Source organism: Aquarana catesbeiana, linkage group LG04 (genome assembly GCF_042186555.1).
Source record: "Aquarana catesbeiana isolate 2022-GZ linkage group LG04, ASM4218655v1, whole genome shotgun sequence".
In the NCBI taxonomy this organism is placed as follows: domain Eukaryota; kingdom Metazoa; phylum Chordata; class Amphibia; order Anura; family Ranidae; genus Aquarana; species Aquarana catesbeiana.
In genome coordinates, this window is record NC_133327.1 from 646,869,652 (window position 1) to 646,890,205 (window position 20,554).

Consider the following 20,554-nt stretch of genomic DNA (forward strand, 5'->3'; position numbering starts at 1 on the left):
TTACACTCAGAGGGATCTGGTATTGGGATCACACTCAGAGGGATCTGGTATTGGGATCACACTCAGAGGGATCTGGTATTGGGATCACACTCAGAGGGATCTGGTATTGGGATCACACTCAGAGGGATCTGGTATTGGGATCACACTCAGAGGGATCTGGTATTGGGATCACACTCAGAGGGATCTGGTATTGGGATCACACTCAGAGGGATCTGGTATTGGGATCACACTCAGAGGGATCTGGTATTGGGATCACACTCAGAGGGATCTGGTATTGGGATCACACTCAGAGGGATCTGGTATTGGGGTCAAACTCAGAGGGATCTGGTATTGGGGTCAAACTCAGAGGAATCTGGTATTGGGGTTACACTCAGAGGAATCTGGTATTGGGGTCAAACTCAGAGAGATCTGGTATTGGGGTCAAACTCAGAGAGATCTGGTATTGGGGTCAAACTCAGAGGAATCTGGTATTGGGGTCAAACTCAGAGAGATCTGGTATTGGGGTCAAACTCAGAGAGATCTGGTATTGGGGTCAAACTCAGAGGAATCTGGTATTGGGGTCAAACTCAGAGAGATCTGGTATTGGGGTCAAACTCAGAGGAATCTGGTATTGGGGTCAAACTCAGAGAGATCTGGTATTGGGGTCAAACTCAGAGGAATCTGGTATTGGGGTCACACTTAGAGGAATGAGGAGGAGGAGAATGACGATGAGGGGGATGTGATCCCCTCGCACACACTGAGCTCTCCTCTCCTCCACTTAATTATAGTTTCTCCTCCCAGTCAGCTGTGTGTCTGTCAGGCTTTGCTCGCAATAAAGTTATTCCAGGAAAAAAAAAATCCAGCACCGGGCAGACAGGAGGCGGTGAGGCCGGCAGCGGTGACAGACGGAGGCGGGAGCGGAGACATCCACCTCACTGCGGGTCCGTCTGACTGAATGAGAGAGACGGCAAACCTCAACCCCATCCAGGAGGGAGCCCGCCACCCTGCACACCCCGCCATGGACGGATTCGCCGGCAGCCTGGGTGAGTGATAGAGAGCTGATCATAATACCGGGGGGCTCCCCGCCTCTCCTCATACCATGTGTGCTAATAATGGGACCGCCTGTCCCGACGTCCCCCCTCCCCCCCCCCCACTTACCTCTACCGGGGGCTGACCGCCGGTCCTGATATCATGTATACTAATAATGGGACCGACCCCCCCCATATACCAGTCCTGATCTGTCTTCATGTGTGGAGGATCCTCTCCTCCTCCTCTATGTGATCATCACCTACAGATGAGACTCCGAGGATTTACATTCATGTCAGATCTACCTTATTTATATATTGTGGTCTCTTCCAGTCGCACAGTCTATAGGGGGCTCCCACCCCACCCTATACGGTCTATAGGGGGCTCCCACCCCATCCTATACGGTCTATAGGGGGCTCCCACCCCATCCTATACGGTCTATAGGGGGCTCCCACCCCACCCTATACAGTCTATAGGGGGCTCCCACCCCATCCTATACAGTCTATAGGGGGCTCCCACCCTGTACGCGCACAGTCTATAGGGGGGCTCCCACCCCACCCTATACGGTCTATAGGGGGCTCCCACCCCATCCTATACAGTCTATAGGGGGCTCCCACCCTGTACGCGCACAGTCTATAGGGGGGCTCCCACCCCACCCTATACGGTCTATAGGGGGGCTCCCACCCCACCCTATACGGTCTATAGGGGGCTCCCACCCCACCCTATACGGTCTATAGGGGGCTCCCACCCCACCCTATACGGTCTATAGGGGGCTCCCACCCCACCCTATACGGTCTATAGGGGGCTCCCACCCCACCCTATACGGTCTATAGGGGGGCTCCCACCCCACCCTATACGGTCTATAGGGGGGCTCCCACCCCACCCTATACGGTCTATAGGGGGGCTCCCACCCCACCCTATACGGTCTATAGGGGGGCTCCCACCCCACCCTATACGGTCTATAGGGGGCTCCCACCCCACCCTATACGGTCTATAGGGGGCTCCCACCCCCACCCTATACGGTCTATAGGGGGCTCCCACCCCACCCTATACGGTCTATAGGGGGCTCCCACCCCACCCTATACGGTCTATAGGGGGCTCCCACCCCACCCTATACGGTCTATAGGGGGCTCCCACCCCACCCTATACGGTCTATAGGGGGCTCCCACCCTATACGGTCTATAGGGGGCTCCCACCCCACACGGTCTATAGGGGGCTCCCACCCTATACGCACACATACAGTATATTCACATCTAAATCCTATTCAGGGTGCCAGCATTCCATATCCAGATGAATCCAGCCTGGAGAATACATCCCCACCTATCAATGGCCTTATGTGCAGCGCTATGGAAGCCATGTGTGTGTTCCTATATGATTTATGTATTGCCATGGATTTTATCTACCTGTTCAATATAGACAGATCTATTCATACAAAACTCCAATACATGTATCGCAGGGACTGAGCTCCAATAAAATACTGTTGCTCGGACTTCCCTCCCCTGTAAGGTCGATGATTGATTGCCTCCTATACCTGTTTTATTTGTATGGATATTTCTTTGTGGAGGAGCAACCCTGATATTTACGTCACACAAAGTGCGGGGGGGGGGGAATATAAATAATAAAACAAATATAGATCAGATCTCTCTATACCTATCTCTCCTATATTTTTAATAAAAATATAGCTATAATTTTCTATATATTGTTGTATACACGTTGGACAGGTGGTAATCGCCCTTTTCACCTGATGCCTCTGTTTGAACCAAGACGGCTTCTTAGTTGGGTATTACTCCATTGGAAAACTGTTAGTTACACATACACTATATTACCAAAAGTATTGGGACGCTTGCACGCACATGAACTTTAATGGTATCTCTCAGTCCGTAGGGTTCAGTATTGAGTTGCCCCTACACCCTTTGCAGCTATATTCTCCAACTCTTCTGGGAAGGCTGTCCATAAGGTTTAGGAGTGTGTCTATGGGAATGTTTGATCGTTCTTCCAGAAGTGCGTTTTGTGAGGTCCGGCACTGAGGTTGGACGAGAAGGCCTGGCTCGCAGTCTCCGCTCTAAATTCATCCTAAAGGTGTTCTGTCAGGTTGAGGTCAGGGCTGTGTGCACATATTATATGTAAGGGACCCTTCACACTAGGAACTGCATGCGAATCGCACAGGAATGCACTGAATGTTTCGGCATGATTTGCGTGCTATTCTGTGTGCAGTGCAACTTCAGCCCGTTCATTTTGAATGAGCTGCGATCGCACTGCACCTCACCAAAAGCGGTGCATGTACTACTTTTGGAAAAGCACAGCAACCAAATTGCGTTCTGGTGCTGGCAAACTGCATTTGCTTTGTCGTTAACTTAGCACCGATGTCTGCCGCAGATCACAAGGCAGTGCGATTTGAATGCAGTGTGGGAAACCAACACAGAAAGCTGTTTCCCCGCACAGCATTCTAGTGTGAACGGCCCTCAAACACACTTGTGAGTGCAGCCAGACAGTTTAGGTTACATTCACATGGGGGACTAGGGCTGATGTGAATGAGAGCAGCAAGAGTCTGCCAATTCCTGCAGCTGTTTTTTCCACCTTTTTTTTTTTTTAAATGACAGGTTGGCGTTGGTCGCAGCGATCTGTGACTGTCCAGACATGATGCTCGCAGGTGGAAAAAACAGCTGCAGGAATCTAAAAATTCCTGCCACTGTCATTCTCAATGGCGCTTTTCTTTTGCACGAGTTGCAGTATAGGACAGATAAGTGTATATGGATCCGTAGACTTTTAACTGGGATGTGAGAATAAATACACATTTTTCAAGCATTCCCATTAGGGTCTATGGGGGATTCAGCCCCAAGAAAGCTTATGTACTTTTTCAAGCTTCAAACGGACAACACAACGGGGGAGATTTACTAAAACTGAAACACACAATCCTGGAGCAGCTGTTCTTGGTAACCAATCATCTTCTATCTTCAGCTTGTTCAATTAAGCTTTGCCCATAAAACCTGGAAGCTGATTGGTTACCATGCACAAGCTGCACCACATTCTGTGTGCTTCAGTTTTAGCAAATCTTCCCCCAATGTTCAGATGTGACCGGTCCCATTGAGGACAATAGGATCCTTCATCTTGAGCATTGTCACCCTTCAGGGCAGCCAAGTGTGAATAGAGGCTCCGTTATTTGGCACAACCTCTGGGCACTTTGTCAGTTTCAGTATAAGAAGGGAGTCTTGTTTACACCACTGGATGATTACTGAATACCCAGAACAATGGGGTATTGGCTGACAGATAATCTTTGTTTTATTTGATGCAAATTGGTAGCATAGTATTTTAGTAAAGTTGGGACAGTCCGTGGAATGTTTTGGCTCCATTCACACCTGAACCTACAGCAGCAACACCTGATGCGCTGTGGTTTTTTTGAGGGTCTCCCTTTGCTCCAAAAATGCACCAAAGAAGCTCATGTATCAAATTTTGGCACAGAGACTGGTGCGTTTCGCATTGCGTTTTTTTTTTTTTTTTTTTTTTTTTTTTTTTTTTTTTTTTTTTTCTGTGATTTTCTACAATCCCTGTGAAATTATACCACGTTTGGGCTGCCATTGAGAAACAATGGCATTGCAAACGCGACCTGCGTTTTGCTGGATTCTGCCTGAGATTCCAAATTGCTAAGATGTGAATGGAGCCTAAGCCATAGGTACATAAGGGGAGATTTACTAAAACTGGTGCAGCTGTGCATGGTAGCCAATCAGCTTCTAGCTTCAGCTTGTTCAATTAAGCTTTGACAATAAAACCTGGAAGATGATTGGTTTCTATACAGAGCTACGCCAGATTTTGCACTCTCCGGTTTTAGTAAATCTCCCCCCACACAGTCGATGATGAGTGGTCTGATGTCTCACATAGTGTGGATCACTGTGATCTCCCTTCTGGTTTGGCCAACACATGGATGCAGCATCTTCACGTTTAACCACTTCCTTACCCGCCCATAGACATATGACGTCCGCAGATGGGATCTCCCATCACCGAGGAGCCGATGCGCGTGCCCGGCTGCCGCGACGACAGCCAGGCACTCGCGATCGTTCATTGCAGAGCAGGACTAGTGGATCTGTGTGTCTGTAAACACACAGATCTATGTCCTGGCAGAGGAGAGGAGATTAGATTGTGTGTTCATACTAAGTACGAACACCGATCGGTCTCCTCCTATAGTCAGTCCCCCCACAGTTAGAATCACTCCCTAGGGAACACAGTTAACCCCTTGATCGCCCCCTAGTGTTAACCCCTTCCCTGCCAGTGACATTTATAGAGTAATCGGTGCATTTTTATAGTACCGATCGCTGTGCAAACGTGAATGGTCCCAAAATGGTGTCAAAAGTGTCTATGTCTGCCACAATGTCAGTCACGATAAAAAAAATCACAGATTGCTGCCATTACTAGTAAAAAAAAAAAAAAGATAAAAATGCCATAAATCTATCCCCTATTTTGTAGGCGCTATAACTTTTGCGCAAACCAATCTATATACGCTTATTGCGATATTTTTGGGGGAAAAAAAAGTAGAAGAATTCATATGGGCCTAAACTGAATATATATATATATATATATATATATATATATATATATATATATATATATATATATATATATATATATATATATATATATATATATATATATATATATATATATATATATATATATATATTTTTTTTTTTTTTTTGTTTAAAGCACAAAAAATAAAAACCACAGAGGTGATCAAATACCACCAAAAGAAATCTCTATTTGGGGGGAAGAAATTATAAAAATGTCATTTGGCTACAGTGTTGCATGACCGCGTGATTGTCATTCAAAGTGTGACAGCGCTGAAACTTTGGCCTGGGCAGGAAGGGGGTATTGAAGTGGTTAAAGCTTTGATTTTCTATTCTCTGTATAACATGGAAATATTGCCTTTTTAGTTGCAGCTTGTGTCTGAAAATCTTGTTCTGTACTCATCACTTCCATTAATCAGACTCCCTTCCTGCAGGGCAGATGCTGTGAGCAGTTCTTATATTGCTTGTGTCAGTTACTTATGAGACCTTTTTTATCACCAGCTTTATGCATGTTTCTAAGTCCGGGTTCACATTGCTGGGGGTTAGAAATTGTGCAAGTTCAGCTGAACTCGCACAATTTAAACCCGGCAATGCTGTTTGACTTTGGGGGCGATTTGACAGACCTCTGTGTGGGTTCCTGCACAGATGTCTATTGAAATCGCACCCGAAGTTGCCAAAAGTAGTATAGGAACTACTTTTGGGAATCGGTGCAGTGCCGCAAAGTCTGTGTCCCATCGATTTTTGAATGGTGCTATTGCTGGCAATAGCCGCAGATTTGACAGGTCGAATCGGACTAGGCTTAATCTGTAAATATTAAAATGCTGATGAGGGCAGACAGGCTGGCTGGTGTTTTTGGGAGCTATTCAGGGGAAATCTGTGTATTGTCCTTTGGGTGTAATTGTTCCTCATTGCAATACACTGCGTTCTATTGTCTGAGCTTTAGGGTTTTTTTGCACTGATCCTGGGATGCCTTGTATCCTGCCCAGACTATGCTTACCATGCATTTATCGTGTATAATGTCATAGATACAGGTATAGATTCCCATCAGTCTGTGAAGTTCATAAAGAGTGATGTTAGATGCTCATTACAAATGTGTCCCGTGGTAGTGCAACAAATGGCATAACTTGCAACAGATTCATGTATGTGTGGGTAAGAGGTCTATATTGTCCCACAGACACAACACTGCTTACACGGCACAGTTTACTCCATCATGGAAGAGGTCTTATTTACCTCCTTCTTTCCCCTTCACCCATATGGTGGTATTTCTTCAAGAATGTCACAAGAGTTACATAGTATCAGTTAAAGCTGAACTTTTTACTATAACTTCAGAGGATACAACTCGGTTACTATCATGTAAATGTAGCAGTGACATCACTGTGTTGTACATAGCCGTGCAGAGACTAGTGCTGCACTAATCTGAACATTAGTTTTTCCAGCCTAAAGAACCATCTTCTCCTAGTAACTAGCTTTCTATTGACTAAAACAAAACTGCTCCATCCTGAATACGCTTGAAACTCTTTGGGGTCACCTGTAAACGCACACGCTCAGGTGTGAATTCGTCCTGAATGGGGCCAAAGGCTTCTGACTACATCCACACCGCCAGAAATGGGTCACAGATCCCTGTTTGCATCGCCCCCCCCCCAGTATGTTTATGGTCTTTCCTGTTCATTGTGATTGCGTTCTCCTTCTTGGGTTGAGCATCAGGAAAGACTTTCCAATAATAGATTGTTGCCCTATAAAGTAATTATTGTTTATAATAAGTGCCTACATGTTGCACAATATTAGAATACATGTAGCCATTTAGTGACATTACAGCTTCACCGGAACAGGAAGTTATAAGAAGACGCATTATGCAGATGTTTTCATGTTACCAACCTGATATAAACATAAAACCGGCCCCCTTCTTTTCAGTTAAAGATAAAAGCTGGACAGAATTTTTCTGTAACTTATTAAAAGCTTCCTTCCTTCCTTCCTTCCTTCCTTCCTTCCTTCCTTCCTTCCTTCCTTCCTTCCTTCCTTCCTTCCTTCCTTCCTTCCTTCCTTCCTTCCTTCCTTCCTTCCTTCCTTCCTTCCTTCCTTCCTTCCTTCCTTCCTTCCTTCCTTCCTTCCTTCCTTCCTTCCTCCCTCTTTTCTTTAGAGATGAGCAGCAACCAAGTAATCCCAAAATGAATGTTTACTGATCAGATCGCAGTCCTCCTGTATTTCTTTTTAGTATGATCTTTGGCTGCTATTCCTTTGACCACCGGCTTATTTTATTCAGCCAGCGGGGGAAAAAAAATGAAAAAATTCCTCCATCCACACAGTCAAGGTGATTTAAAGGAATCTTCCCCACTGAGACGTTGTATTCTGACAGTGGGGCTCGCCGCTGTCAGAAAACGCTGATCAGCGGCTGCAGCCCATTGGCTGCGGCTGTTCATGAAAACCTTTCCAGCAAGTCCATTCCACAGAATCGTAAGAGCGTCTTATATTGAATGGGAGCAACCACATATGGACCAAAATTTGTCTGGTCTTTGCTAAACTGACGGAATTTTTTTCTATCTTTTGGTTAGCTTTACAATGCATCAATTGACAGGCCATGAGACTCCTAGTCTGTGCCCCCCACTATGCCCTAACCATTTTACTGACAGGCCAGGAGATTCCTTTTTACATTGGTATTTGCTGAGCTGTTTTACTAACCAAAATACGTCTAGCCCTTTTAAGCCAGTCAATCCAGGCACCTCTGCTACGCAGTATTGTCAGATCATGCCGATGATGACCTTTCACTGCAGTTGGGTAGTGCCATTGTTGGCATGGCTAGAGTAATGGATGGTTTCATGCAGTTATACATGTTGTTTTAAAGTGGAACTTTAGTCAGAAAATGAGTCCTGCTTTATGACTTCAGGCTGGTCCCTTTTTGCAGGTATATCTATGTAAAACATTAAAAACAAGCATCTATTGTTTAAAATCCAGTACCACACACTCATCCTATTCTGCACATGCTCTGTTCTCTTTTTTTTTTTTTGGCACTGTGCCTAAAATCAGAGCCCATAGAGGCCAATCTGCTGACAGCTTAAAGATTTACTGCTGCACAGGGGCTCTGCGATTTAGAAAAATGGCTGCCTCCAGCATTGCTCCTGTTTCTTCTTGCTGGGGGCTATTTGCAGCACACACTAATTTTGGTAGCCTAATTATTACTGTGTGTTCCTTGCTAAAGAACATTATGTTTATCACATTATGGATAAAGTTCCACTTTAAATATACATTCAGGGACCTGAGATGGCACTCGTACAGCTGTGACGCAATGTCCGTTAATTTAGAATGTGGCCTTAAAGCAGCATACCACATCATGCTGCATGGGAATTGGTGGTGTGTTGCATGTATGTACTGTCAATGCAACACACGTTACTGCTCGTTTGTCAGTGCAGAACAAAAATGTAAATGCACCTTTTATTTTTGCTAATGAATATTAAGGTGTATTATTGGGTTTATTTTCATATCTGGTTGGATTTCCACTCTATAACACAACTCAAGTGAACGTTTGTTTAGTTTGCAAAGTCTTCTTCATTTTTCTCGTATTCAAGAGTTATTTTTTTTTTTAGGTCTTTCAAAGGTAACAGGAGACACAAAATGAGCTGCCGGGGCCACAAGTATTGTACAAAACATGAACTGAGGCTGAGGCCAGTGGTTAAGATAGTATATGCATGCAAATAGCAAAATATGCACAAGTATACTGTATGTGCATACTAGCAAATTTTAGTTACAAGACCAGGTGGGAAAATGCTCAGAATGTGAAAAGCGGTCCATCCCAGTTGCAAATAAGGCTTGTGGCGCAGGAAGAAAAAAGAAAAGCAAAAATTCAAGTTAAGAGTAATGGGTGTGTGGTTTTTTTTTTTTTTTTTTTATTTACCGTATTTATTTTTGTCTTTTTCATGCTTTTTGCAGAAATGCAGAACATTATTTTTAACATGCAACCGTTCGCATCAATGCATTTTTTTTTTTTTTTCTTCAATAGACTTCAGTGGAGAAGCTGCAGAAAAGCATGTAGTGTGTTTTCACCTCAATTTTGCTGCAATTCACGATTTACATTTTGTAAAAATCTGCCCAACAACAAATTTTCCAGAAAAAATGCAAATTGAAGTAAGGGCCTGTTCAGAAGAAGTTGTTTTGGTTGCACCTTTACTAGTGTAAGCAAAATGCATGCACTTTTCACACTTTTTTTTTCTTTATGTTGATCTGTGTTTCTAAAAATTCAAGTAAACTGAATAGGTCTCTTGACAACATAAAATAATCTAAATCATGCACGGGTTAACTTGCGCTAAAATTAATGCATCTGGCAGACAAATTAGTCCTCTCTCCCTTTTTTTTTTTTTTTTTTTTTTAGTTTTTATATATTCCTGTCTCTTATCTTTAGCTATCAAATTTTATGCAAGAGAGTTGTGCGGAATTGTATTGCAAATAGTGGCAACTGTCAACACGGAGTGATAAAATCTAGACCTGGTAGATGTCCCATAGTCACCTTGCACACATGTTCCCAGCTTTAGCAAACATTTATAGCATGGCATGAGCAGTGCAATAATGTTTATCATGTCTCGTCAGTTCATTAAACTGTTTTAAGACTTGGAGATATGGGGCAAAGGTACAGATAGAAGCCACTGAACTTTGTCCAGACAATTGTTTTACCTGAAAAAATGTTTGCACATCTGTCCAACCATTTTTGTGAGTCGCATATAAGTTGCACACTGCTTAACCCTGAGGAGGACACTGATATCATTATTACTATTTAGAGCCCTTTCACAAGTGCTGATAGTTTAAGCGGCTCTTAACTGTCGTTTTTTGGGCGCTAGCGGGGTGCTTTTAAAGTGTTAAAAGTGCCGCCGCTGATTGATTTCAATGGGCAGGGGCGCTTTATGAGCGGTGTATTCACCACGCCTAAAGTGCTGCAAAGATGCTGCTTACAGGACTTTTTTTTTTTACGTCCTGCCAGCGCAGCGCTCCAGTGTGAAAGCACTCGGCTTTCACACTGGGATTTCAGATGAGGGTTTTTCCGGCACTTTACACGCGCTATTTTTAAAAACGCCTCCAATGTGAAAAGGGGTCTTAAAGTGAATCAGTGGCCTTGGAAAGCATATGACTTGCACACCTTTGTAGTGTAGTTGGCACATCCAGGTGATTCCTGATTTATTGATGACCACACTGGGACCCTAAAATGTAGGTGGGGTGTTCTGTGCCGCCTTCAGCCTCCTGCAATATGCAGGTCACCCATTACATTGATAAGCCAGTATTTTCTGTTAATTTACCTTTAAAATATAACTTTTTTTTTTTTTGGATAGAGTGGAAAGGAATAAAAACACTTGTCAGATTTTATTGCTGTCTGTGCCCCCATTAGGGAATCTCCTCTTTGTCCTGTTTACTGTTATAATTGAAACCAAAATAAACCCCAATTTTTTTTTTTGGGTTGTTCCCAGGGGAAATCTTCCAATGGAGACAGTAGTCCTGGTGAGCTTGGGGTCCACAAGGAATTCCCTTAATTTGCAGGGATTTCATCTCACTTCCTGTTTGGCTATAGGACAGGAAATAAAGGGAAATCTCTGCAATGGGACACACATGGTGAAAAAAAAAAAAATCTGATGGGTTATAACCCCCCCCCCCAATCTCTATCCAAAATGGGGGTAAAAAAAAATGTTTACCTTTTTAGTTCTACTTTAATGTGCACCTGAACTCAAAGTGAAGATTTGCTATATTATAGGGAACACCTAGAAATGTTAATTGTGCCTAAGCAAAACCTTAAAAAAGGTGATCAAAAGGGAAAAAAATTTTGTTTAGTAAATGCCATAATGGTTACTAAATATATACTGTTAGGTCATGTGTATTTGCAGTTGTGCTGTTACATATACCGTAAGCTCTAGTGATGCACCAAAATTTCGGCCGCGGAAAATGAGACAATAGGGTTTTCAGCATTGTTCCGAAAGGGGGAAAAAAAGGTGGTGATAATGGCTGTTAAACACCCAGGATTTTGAAGCACTTATGTGACTCAAAGGCATCAAAAACACAACATGGATGCATTTTTGATGGGTTCTTGCTGCGTTTTCAATGCAATTAGGATTTTTAACACTGCTTCAAAAGGTGCCAAATACTGGCCGAAATTCATTTTAAATTCATGATGTTAATTAAAAAGTCTCTATCGAGTTGGTGGATGTTAGAGACCTTGCACTCCTTCACCTTCCGTCTTGAGGATGCCCCACAGATGCTCAATAGGGTTTAGGTCTGGAGACATGCTTGGCCAGTCCATCACCTTTACCCTCAGCTTCTTTAGCAAGGCAGTGGTCATCTTGGAGGTGTGTTTGGGGTCGTTATGTTGGAATACTGCCCTGCGGCCCAGTCTCTGAAGGGAGGGGATCATGCTCTGCTTCAGTATGTCACAGTACATGTTGGCATTCATGGTCCCCTCAATGAACTGCAGCACTCATGCAGCCCCAGACCATAACACTCCCAACCACCATGCTTGACTGTAGGCAAGACACACTTGTCTTTGTACTCCTCACCTTATTTCCGCCACACACACTTGACACCATCTGAACCAAATAAGTTTATCTTGGTCTCATGAGACCACAGGACATGGTTCTAGCAATCCTGCAGGCTGTTTGCGGGCTTTCTGTGCATCATCTTTAGAAGAGGCTTCCTTCTGGGGACAACAGCCATGCAGACCAATTTGATGCAGTGTGCGGCGTATGGTCTGAGCACTGACAGGCTGAACCCCCCCCCCCCCACCACCACTTCAACCTCTGCAGCAATTCTGGCAGCACTCATATGTCTATTTCCCAAAGGAAACCACCTGGGTATGTTGCCGAGCACATGCAGCTCAGTTTCAGGGTCTTGGCAATCTTCTTATAGCCTAGGCCATCTTTATGTAGAGCAACAATTTTTTTTTTTTTTTTCAGATCCTCAGTTTTTTGCTCCCCATTCACAGCTGAGACCTTGTAACACTAACAAGTCACATGACATCGGGGAGGGAAAATGGCTAATTTGGACATTTTTTCACTTTTATGAAATGTAGTGCAAATTTACACTGTTATACAAGCTGTACACTCACTACTTTACATTGTAGCAAAGTGTCATTTCTTCAGTGTTGTCACATGAAAAGATATAATAAAAGATTTACAAAAATGTGAGGGGTCAGGGTTGTACTCACTTTTGTGAGATACTGTAGATTTTTATAATTTATTTTTTAAACTGTCAATTTCAGTTTCAGCCCAGTGCATCCTGAATTTTTGTTTTGGAGCACCACTAGTATGCTCAGTTTTGCATTGCTCCTGGAGTGTTTTTTTTTTTTTTTTTTTTTTTTTTTAATTCCTAGTTCTTTGGCAGTAATGGCTTTGCTCTCATAGTCTGTTTTCTTTATGGTATCATCAATATTGAGTCCATTATGTCTGTCATAAGCTTCTGTTTCCTCCGATCGCTGGATATTGATTGCTGGGCCTTGTAAAGAATAAAACCTTTAAATGGCACCAAGTCTTTTGCTGATCCACTTATTCTGATTCAACTCCTTTATGGTTTTGTTGTTGTTCATTTTTAATGGTTAACGTCCATTTCATTTATTGTTGTAAACAGTTGCTGACACTAATCCTAAATTGCTTCCAGTTCTAAACGCATAGCTCAAGTGTGATCTACAACTAGTGCTGGATGATTGCATGGCATATATACTCCCACTATTATGAGAGAGAGATTTGCACATTCATACTTACCTAGGTGGATGCAGCATCGGTCCCCCGGTGCCTCTACACTGAGAACCAAGCGATTGAATACCGCCTAACACTCATTTCTGACTGTCGGTCAGCAGCTCGGCCTCCTCACTCACTGGAGCGGTGAGTTGTGGAAGGGGCGGAGCGGGTCGTTCAGTGTCTCAGCGGTTTGAGTTTTGGCTGTACTTTTTTAAAGACTAAACCTTTTCTGACAGTTGTTGCTTACAAGTTAAAATCTGCATATTTTTTTTTTGCTAGAAAATTACTTAGAACCCCCAAACTATGTGTATGTATGTAGTATGTGTGTGTGGCTTTTTTTTTTTTTTTCTATCAGCGCAAACATTAGAGTAGGTGACAAAATAATAAACCTGTGAAAGTACAAAAATAACAATGTTTTTGCAAAATGAAACCATGAGAGTAATCAATTGAATCGGCCCAACGTGGAACTCCTAATTCCCTCCGTTTCACCCTTTTCTCTTTACTGGCTTCACCAGTCTCAGACCTCCCTCAGATGACTCCGGTATGACATAAAGGATAAACGCCATATCTAGTGATCTGTTTGCCAAAGTAGGAACAACTTACGATATACTCAAAAAAAAAAAAGCACTTCAGCAGTGCGGGCTAAGGATACAATGAACAACGAGATACTTGCGGGATGACGTCACCACTTTGACTCCTCCCCCTATACACGTTATGTAAAATGGGCATGACTTCAGGCCCCTGTCAGAAACCACGAACCGAAAGTACTAATATATATAATATATTTTTTCATTCATAGCACAAGGGACATAACTTAGTAGGATATGTCCCTTGTGCTGGTTCTTCTGTTGGAGATCTTCCTCTGTTCATGGACCCCACCCCCACCCCTGCTGCTGTAATCTTCAGGTGCAGCATGAGTTATTACAATTGTCGCCCCCTGAGAGCCTGGCTATGTCTGTTGTTTCCACCCAGCTCCCCAATTCATAGAAGCCATACTAAAACTTCTGTGAATAAAACAGGATGGGAGATGGGCAGATTGTTGGCTCTGCCTTTTCTCCACTCATGGAAATGCTTTCCTTTCAGAGAAGATGTAGTACAGCTTCTATGAATATAGCAGCTGGGCAGAACTAGCGGGCATAGCCGGCACTCTTGATAAGAAGCGCCTGTGGTAACCCCTTAATTGTATTAAAATCCAGGCACAGGAAGAATTGGTGGGGGAGCGTGGATGGACGAGGATTTCCACTAACTGAAAAGTAATCGGCACAAGGGACACATCCTTCTGATTGTAAGTTTATGTCCCTTGTGCTGATTTCTTTTTTTTTTTTTTTTTGGTTATTTTAGCTACACTTTGCTTGTAATATGTACATTTTAATTTCAGCTGTACATTAGTACCAGCCAGTATATACTGTAGGTTTGTGAAAAACAAGCTTGTACTGCCCATAAGCGAGATAATGGGATATTTGGTGTCAGTGACTTTGTGATTGGATGGAGCACCTTCACCGATCCTTAAGATAATTGATTTCCCTTCATGGCCTCCCTGTGGAGTTCTCTGAAGTGGACTTCTAACTTGCATCCTGTTTTTAATGCAGCTCTGTAAGTGCTTAGATAGAGGTACCCTGTGCAAATGTAGATGCTACCTAATGGACTCGGTTCTGTGAATAATTTAATATGTCTTTTTTTATATGGTCTTCCAGATGGAAGCTATTATAGTGTACTTTGTAAGACTTGATAAAAGCAATGTTGATTTGCGTTTTGCTGATATGGATTAACTTTTCCTGGTTGACCAGCATAGCACAAATTACCTGTATATCATTCAGGATTAACAAATGCTTAAATATGAGCTTTGGGCAGATGTGAAGGATTACTGTTTAATCCAGGTATGTATTCCTTAACCACTTAACTGCCGGATAGCTTTTTTAAATAGTGCTGGAAAAGCAGTTTTAAGTCGCAGCGCTGGCTCCTACAATGGTGGTCTGTAATGGTCGGGGCAGATCTGAGGTGTGGTGATGATGGAGTCAGGGCTCCGGTGCTCAGCCGGTGAGCTCAAAAATCTGCTCTTGGACTTCATTATCAGTACAGAGCTGTATAAGGGTCTTCTGTAGAACACTTCAACAGCTATGGTCTATACTCCTACGTACATATTTGAAGCTTTGAATGCATCATCTTTGTGCAAATTTGTGTTTAAAAAGGGAAGGGCTAATTAAAACCATTGTTTGTTTTTTGTTTTAAAGCGGGGGTCCACCTATCTATCGTGTCTATCGTGTGGGGTTTTTTTTTTTTTTTTCTTTTTTTGAGTTCATTCACAAACTTTTCTTCTCAGCATTACATACATATTGTGTGTAATATGTCCGCCTGTGTCAGATTTCGTCGGAAAGAATAGCTTATATTATTCACTGCAGGCGGTTTCCATCTTCATTGTGGGCATTTGAAGCCCACAAGCATTTATTTCCTGGATGTGGTGAATGCTGTGCTCCCAGCATTCACTGCTCGTTCCCGCACATGTTCAGTGGCATCCTGGGAAGCCTGAGACTAGCTCCCAGGAGTCTGGGAGAGGCTAGAAACACGCCTACTCCCACGGGAGGAGAACCAGGAAGTGCAAAGAAGTATAGAAAAATAAAAGGTAATTACGGAAATTTACATTTTTTTAAACGGCATGTCAGCATCTAGGCAAGGAAGAGAATACATACAGATGTTGTTCAAAATTTGGGTGGAACCCCGCTTTAAAGAATTATTTGAAGCATGGATATTTTACACATTGGTCCAGCTTGGATACACCCCCCCCCCCAATGCCCTCTAGAAAGTGAAAAGCATTCTTTTTAATGGTGTGATCAGTTCTGTAATGGCCATACATTACTCCCAGTTAACTTGTCGCTGTTCCCCAGAGGGGCACGCAACTTCTTGTTTGGGATCACATAGCAGTCATTGCCTGCCTAGTTATTTCTGTGTTGCACCATAAATGTGCTACAGTCATTAAATCACACCTGTGAGGGTGGTGCCGCTGCAGGAACCACACAGTCAAATGCAGGTGCTATTAATCCTAATGGCACACCGTCCACACTGGGAACTGCGCTGTACTTGCGGTTCCTGTGCGGCAAGATGAAATCTAAATCAATGATTTTTTATTTATTTTTTTAAATAAAATGCTTTTGGAGTAAAAAATCTATCCAAAGATGGTTTTCTATTTAAGATACATTAATTATTCAGCATGAAATGGAGCTTGGTCGTGTAGCTTGAGGCTATTATATTCTGCGATTATCTACATTTTTGGTTAACTCATTCAATAAATCGAGCTGAGATAACATGCACTGCATTGATGCGTTTGCACAATTTCACAGTAACCATGAGAGAAAACAAAGTTCGGGAATATTCCTTTATCCCATTGTTCTGCAAATCTATGTACACTACAAACTGTATGATTGATTCGGTTCTGATATCGCTGTTTTACTAACCTGACAGCTTATTATTCTAAATAGAAAACCTTCATTTTGTTTGCAAATATTAAAGATTCGAACTACGAGCAAGAGTAAGTCCTTACATTTAAAGCGCACCTGTCATTTCAGATCCATCATGGTAGCGCCTGTTAGCGGGCATCCACTCCACTCATCTGCTTCTGCCACGTCCCTCCCCTTGTTGTGTCACTGCCGCATCACCAGCCCTCCCATTAAAGTGAATGGGACTGTCGGTGAGTCAACAGCAGGTCAGTGAAGGAGCCGCTGTGGGGCAGAGATGACAGTTACTCTTTAAAAATGGATTTAAATCAAATCTACCCTGCAGTGCGGCTGCGATTTTCCAAAAAAGTGCAGGGTCACTTTTTTTTTTTTTTTTTTTTTTTTGCTGTGCATTTCCCGGGGCACAACATCCCAAATGAACGCTGCCCGCTCAAGTGTGAACCTAGCCTTAAAGCGGAGGTCTGCCCACCGCTGCAAAAATTAAAAGCCATCAGCTACACATACACATACTGCAGCTGCTGACTTTTAATAATAGGAGATTGTCCTGGAGTCTAGCGATATCGGCACCGCAGCTGATGTTTCCATCAGCTGTCGGGTACTGCTGCCATTGCTGGTAAGGGAACCCAGTAGTAAAGCATTACGGCTTCACACGGGCTCCTACTGTGCATGCGCGAGGCGCTGCTGCACTCTCCTATTGGCCTGGTGGTTGGGGGAAGGAGGAGGGAGCCGAGCCCTGATGTAATGTGCCGTGACCCGGTCTCCTGGAAGTGGGGACAGGATACCTGTTGAAGTTTACTGTCCTTCAGCCTTTAGGGAGGCCGGACCATGGCCAGTGGGAGTAAATCATGACCTGTCTTTGGTATTAGGGGAATTATTAGTGCCTCATCGTAGATGTCAGTGGGAGGAATAGTGCCCCAAGGGCTGGATAAAGGCAAGTCACATTCGGCTCCCGTGCCACAGTTTGGAGACCACCGATTTAGTCTACTGTAGGCTATGCACACAGGGTAACAAATTACACCACGGAACTACATGATCAATGCACATCAAATGCAGATGAAAAGCACAAGGTGCAGGTAGGAAGGTGTATAATGCCTTTGAAGTGTTCCTAAACCCAGGACCCTGCATTCACTATATCTGATCTCCCCCAGTACATGGAAATGCAATTATTTTAGTAAATATGAACTGCTAAATACCTTTTTTTTTTTTTTTTTTTTTTTTTTTTTTTTTTTTCTCATCAGCAGTATATAGCAGTCTTGTGACTTCTATCAGTGTCTGGTTAAAGCTTGTAGGAGGAGCTTTCATTCTCCCCGATTGTCCTTTTGAGACTGCGGGACTCCTGACCACCTGTTTTGACAGTGCTGATTGGCTCTGTGCTAATCACATGCACTCTCCCAAAGAAAAAAAAAAACTCTAATAATACTCACCAAACTGAGCATGTGCAGCTTGCCCCTAAGGCTCTGTTCTATAAGCAGATTGGGGACAGTGGAAGAAGGGGAGGATCTGAGAAGACAGGATCAAACAACATTAACCCCTTATGTTCCAAAGGGAGCATAACAAGCATGCTTTACTTCATATTCAGACTGATTTTACTGTTGTGGGTTTAGTAACACTTTAAGCTCCCTCCTGTTGCCCTCTGAATCAAAAGTACAATAGTAGGCTTGCTGAAAACAGAGGTTCTCCGTTTTTTACTGTCAGTCTAGTTGGAAGTCAATGACTCTTCACTCTCTTAAAAGTCAGCAGTGTAGCTGCTGACTTTTAATAAACAGACACTTGCCTGTCCCAGGGTCCAGCGATGCGCCCGCCTAGAGCCTTGCTCCTCTCTGCAGCACCGTCGTAGCAACTGTGGGCACTCGGCTGTGATGGCTTCACGGCTGGGCGCGCACTGCGCATGCGTGAGTCACAATGCGCTTTATTGACCTGTCAATCTTCTGTGACCTGTGACGTGTCCCAGAAGATAGGAGGGAGGGGACACCTAGGGGGAGCAGAGGAGTTGCCTAGGCGGCCGAGAAGCGGAAGGAAGAAGTGGGGGGGATTACATGCCATATGTGGCATGTAAGGGGGTGAGGAGTGCTTAAAGCGGAAGTTCTACTTTTGGGTAGAACTTCGCTTTAACTCCTCCCAGCAGCGTTCCGACTGGGAGAGGCACTCTGAACCCATCGGCTTTAAGTCATTACACAGTGTTGTCTTCACAAAGCTGGCCATAGTAAATAGTAGAACACTAGTAGATTTTTGAACGGACTTTCGTACAAAAAAATTTCAGTCCATTCAATGACCTAACGAGTGTCGTTCAAAAGTACTTAAAATTTTTGTTTTGCTTTTAAATAATATTCGGCTTTGGAATGACTGACTGGAGTTTCCTGAACGAAGCCCACGTTTAAAAAATAAATAAATAAATAAATAATTCCATACTTCTCCTTTTTTATGAATTTTCTCATCAATGTGGTTGAAAACGAATGTCGGTTAGACCCCCACTAACAATTCAAAAACTGAATGTTCCTGAAATGAGTTTTCAAACAATTTTTCTAGTGTATGGCCAGCTTTTTTTCCCTTACTTTTCTGCCCTTGATGTATTGCTTTGACTGCAGTGGAGAAAAGTGAGGTCAAGGATCTGGCTGTGCTGTGTTGGAGAGGTGCCACATTACTAATCTTCTATACAGAATTACAGATCTTGGGCAGGTAAAACATACCTGTTTTCTTCACACTTCTACATAACCTATGCCTTACAAAGTGGTAGTTTGTACTTTTTAAAATTGTTTAAAAATGGTATGGGTTTTAATAGTTCAACACTACACCACTTGTTGTTAGCAGCCTGTGTTCTGTGTAATGGCAACTACTCGTCTGTCTTCTTGTTACTGAGTTGAAAATTTTGTTAAGTGCAACCATGTGCAAATAGGGATTGTCACCAGCTTTCCCCAGCAGAAAGCTTCTTGGTTTGTGAGAGGTCCTGTACAACCCTATCATGGCCTGCTTTGTTCTGTCTTGTGAAATCTCTTCAGCTGAAATATCTACACAGAAGATGATTGTTACTTCTGGGCTATGCTGACAGCATCTCTCTTCTCAGCTAGCAGCATCTGTGAGGACCGGGGGTACCCATAGATAGAATGTGCTCTCTGGCCATACAGTGTTTTCTTTGAGTACATTTGCCAATATAAACAAAAGTTATCCATACAGAGAAATATTTAAAGGGTAACTCCACTTTTTTGGAGCTGAGGCAAAAAAAGAAATTGCGTATACAATTGTGGTATAAGTCCTGTTGTAATTGAATGTTAAATACTTTTTCAATCTGCAGCTTTTCTGAAAAAATGCAATATGTCTTCCTGGAGGTCTTCTGTACAGCGAATGTGTATTGCTTTAAAGGTGTGTGTGTGTGTGGGTGTGTGTGGCAATAACTCTCGGTGGAGCTGCTGGTTTAAGCGGGCTTGTTACCTTTTACTCTCCTTCCCTCTGTTTTACCGGCACCAGGTCTAGGGGTTCCGTTGAGTTTACCTCTGGACGATACACGCACCAACACTTGAGTACGTTTTCAATGCTTTATTAAACGATTTGCTAAGGAAGGAGGCAGAAGGGAAACCGCAGAAGAAACTCAAATATCTTCTTGTAGGTTCTTGACAAGTGTCCTGGTAGAATTTGGATATTACAATAGAATGCGCTCCCCTCGTGGGACTCACTCTTTGCTCGCCTGGATAGGCCTCTCTCACTTGCCTAGCAGCCAGTACGTAGCACGAACAAAAGTCTCTGCCACAGACTTGTTTGGGATAAACCATTACGATCCTGTGCCACAGGATGTATTGGTTTTCTGCAATGAACGTCAGTCACAGTGCTTGAACCTTTAAGCCAACCCGGCAAC

At 43.3% G+C, this 20,554-nt stretch overlaps 1 protein-coding gene across 4 annotated transcripts in view; it reads left to right on the forward strand.

Moving 5' to 3' along the window:
• The first annotated feature begins 801 nt into the window (after positions 1–801).
• The window catches only part of EML4 (EMAP like 4), a 264,083-nt gene continuing 244,330 nt past the window's right edge, over positions 802–20,554 (forward strand). For 3 of the 4 annotated variants that reach the window (XM_073628444.1, XM_073628446.1, XM_073628448.1), the window contains exon 1: positions 803–1,022. In XM_073628444.1, the coding sequence (XP_073484545.1) occupies positions 935–1,022 (88 nt within the window). In that variant the 5' untranslated portion in view covers positions 803–934. Of the gene's footprint in view, positions 1,023–20,554 lie in introns of all 4 variants that reach the window. The other variant, XM_073628449.1, reaches the window with a different exon arrangement.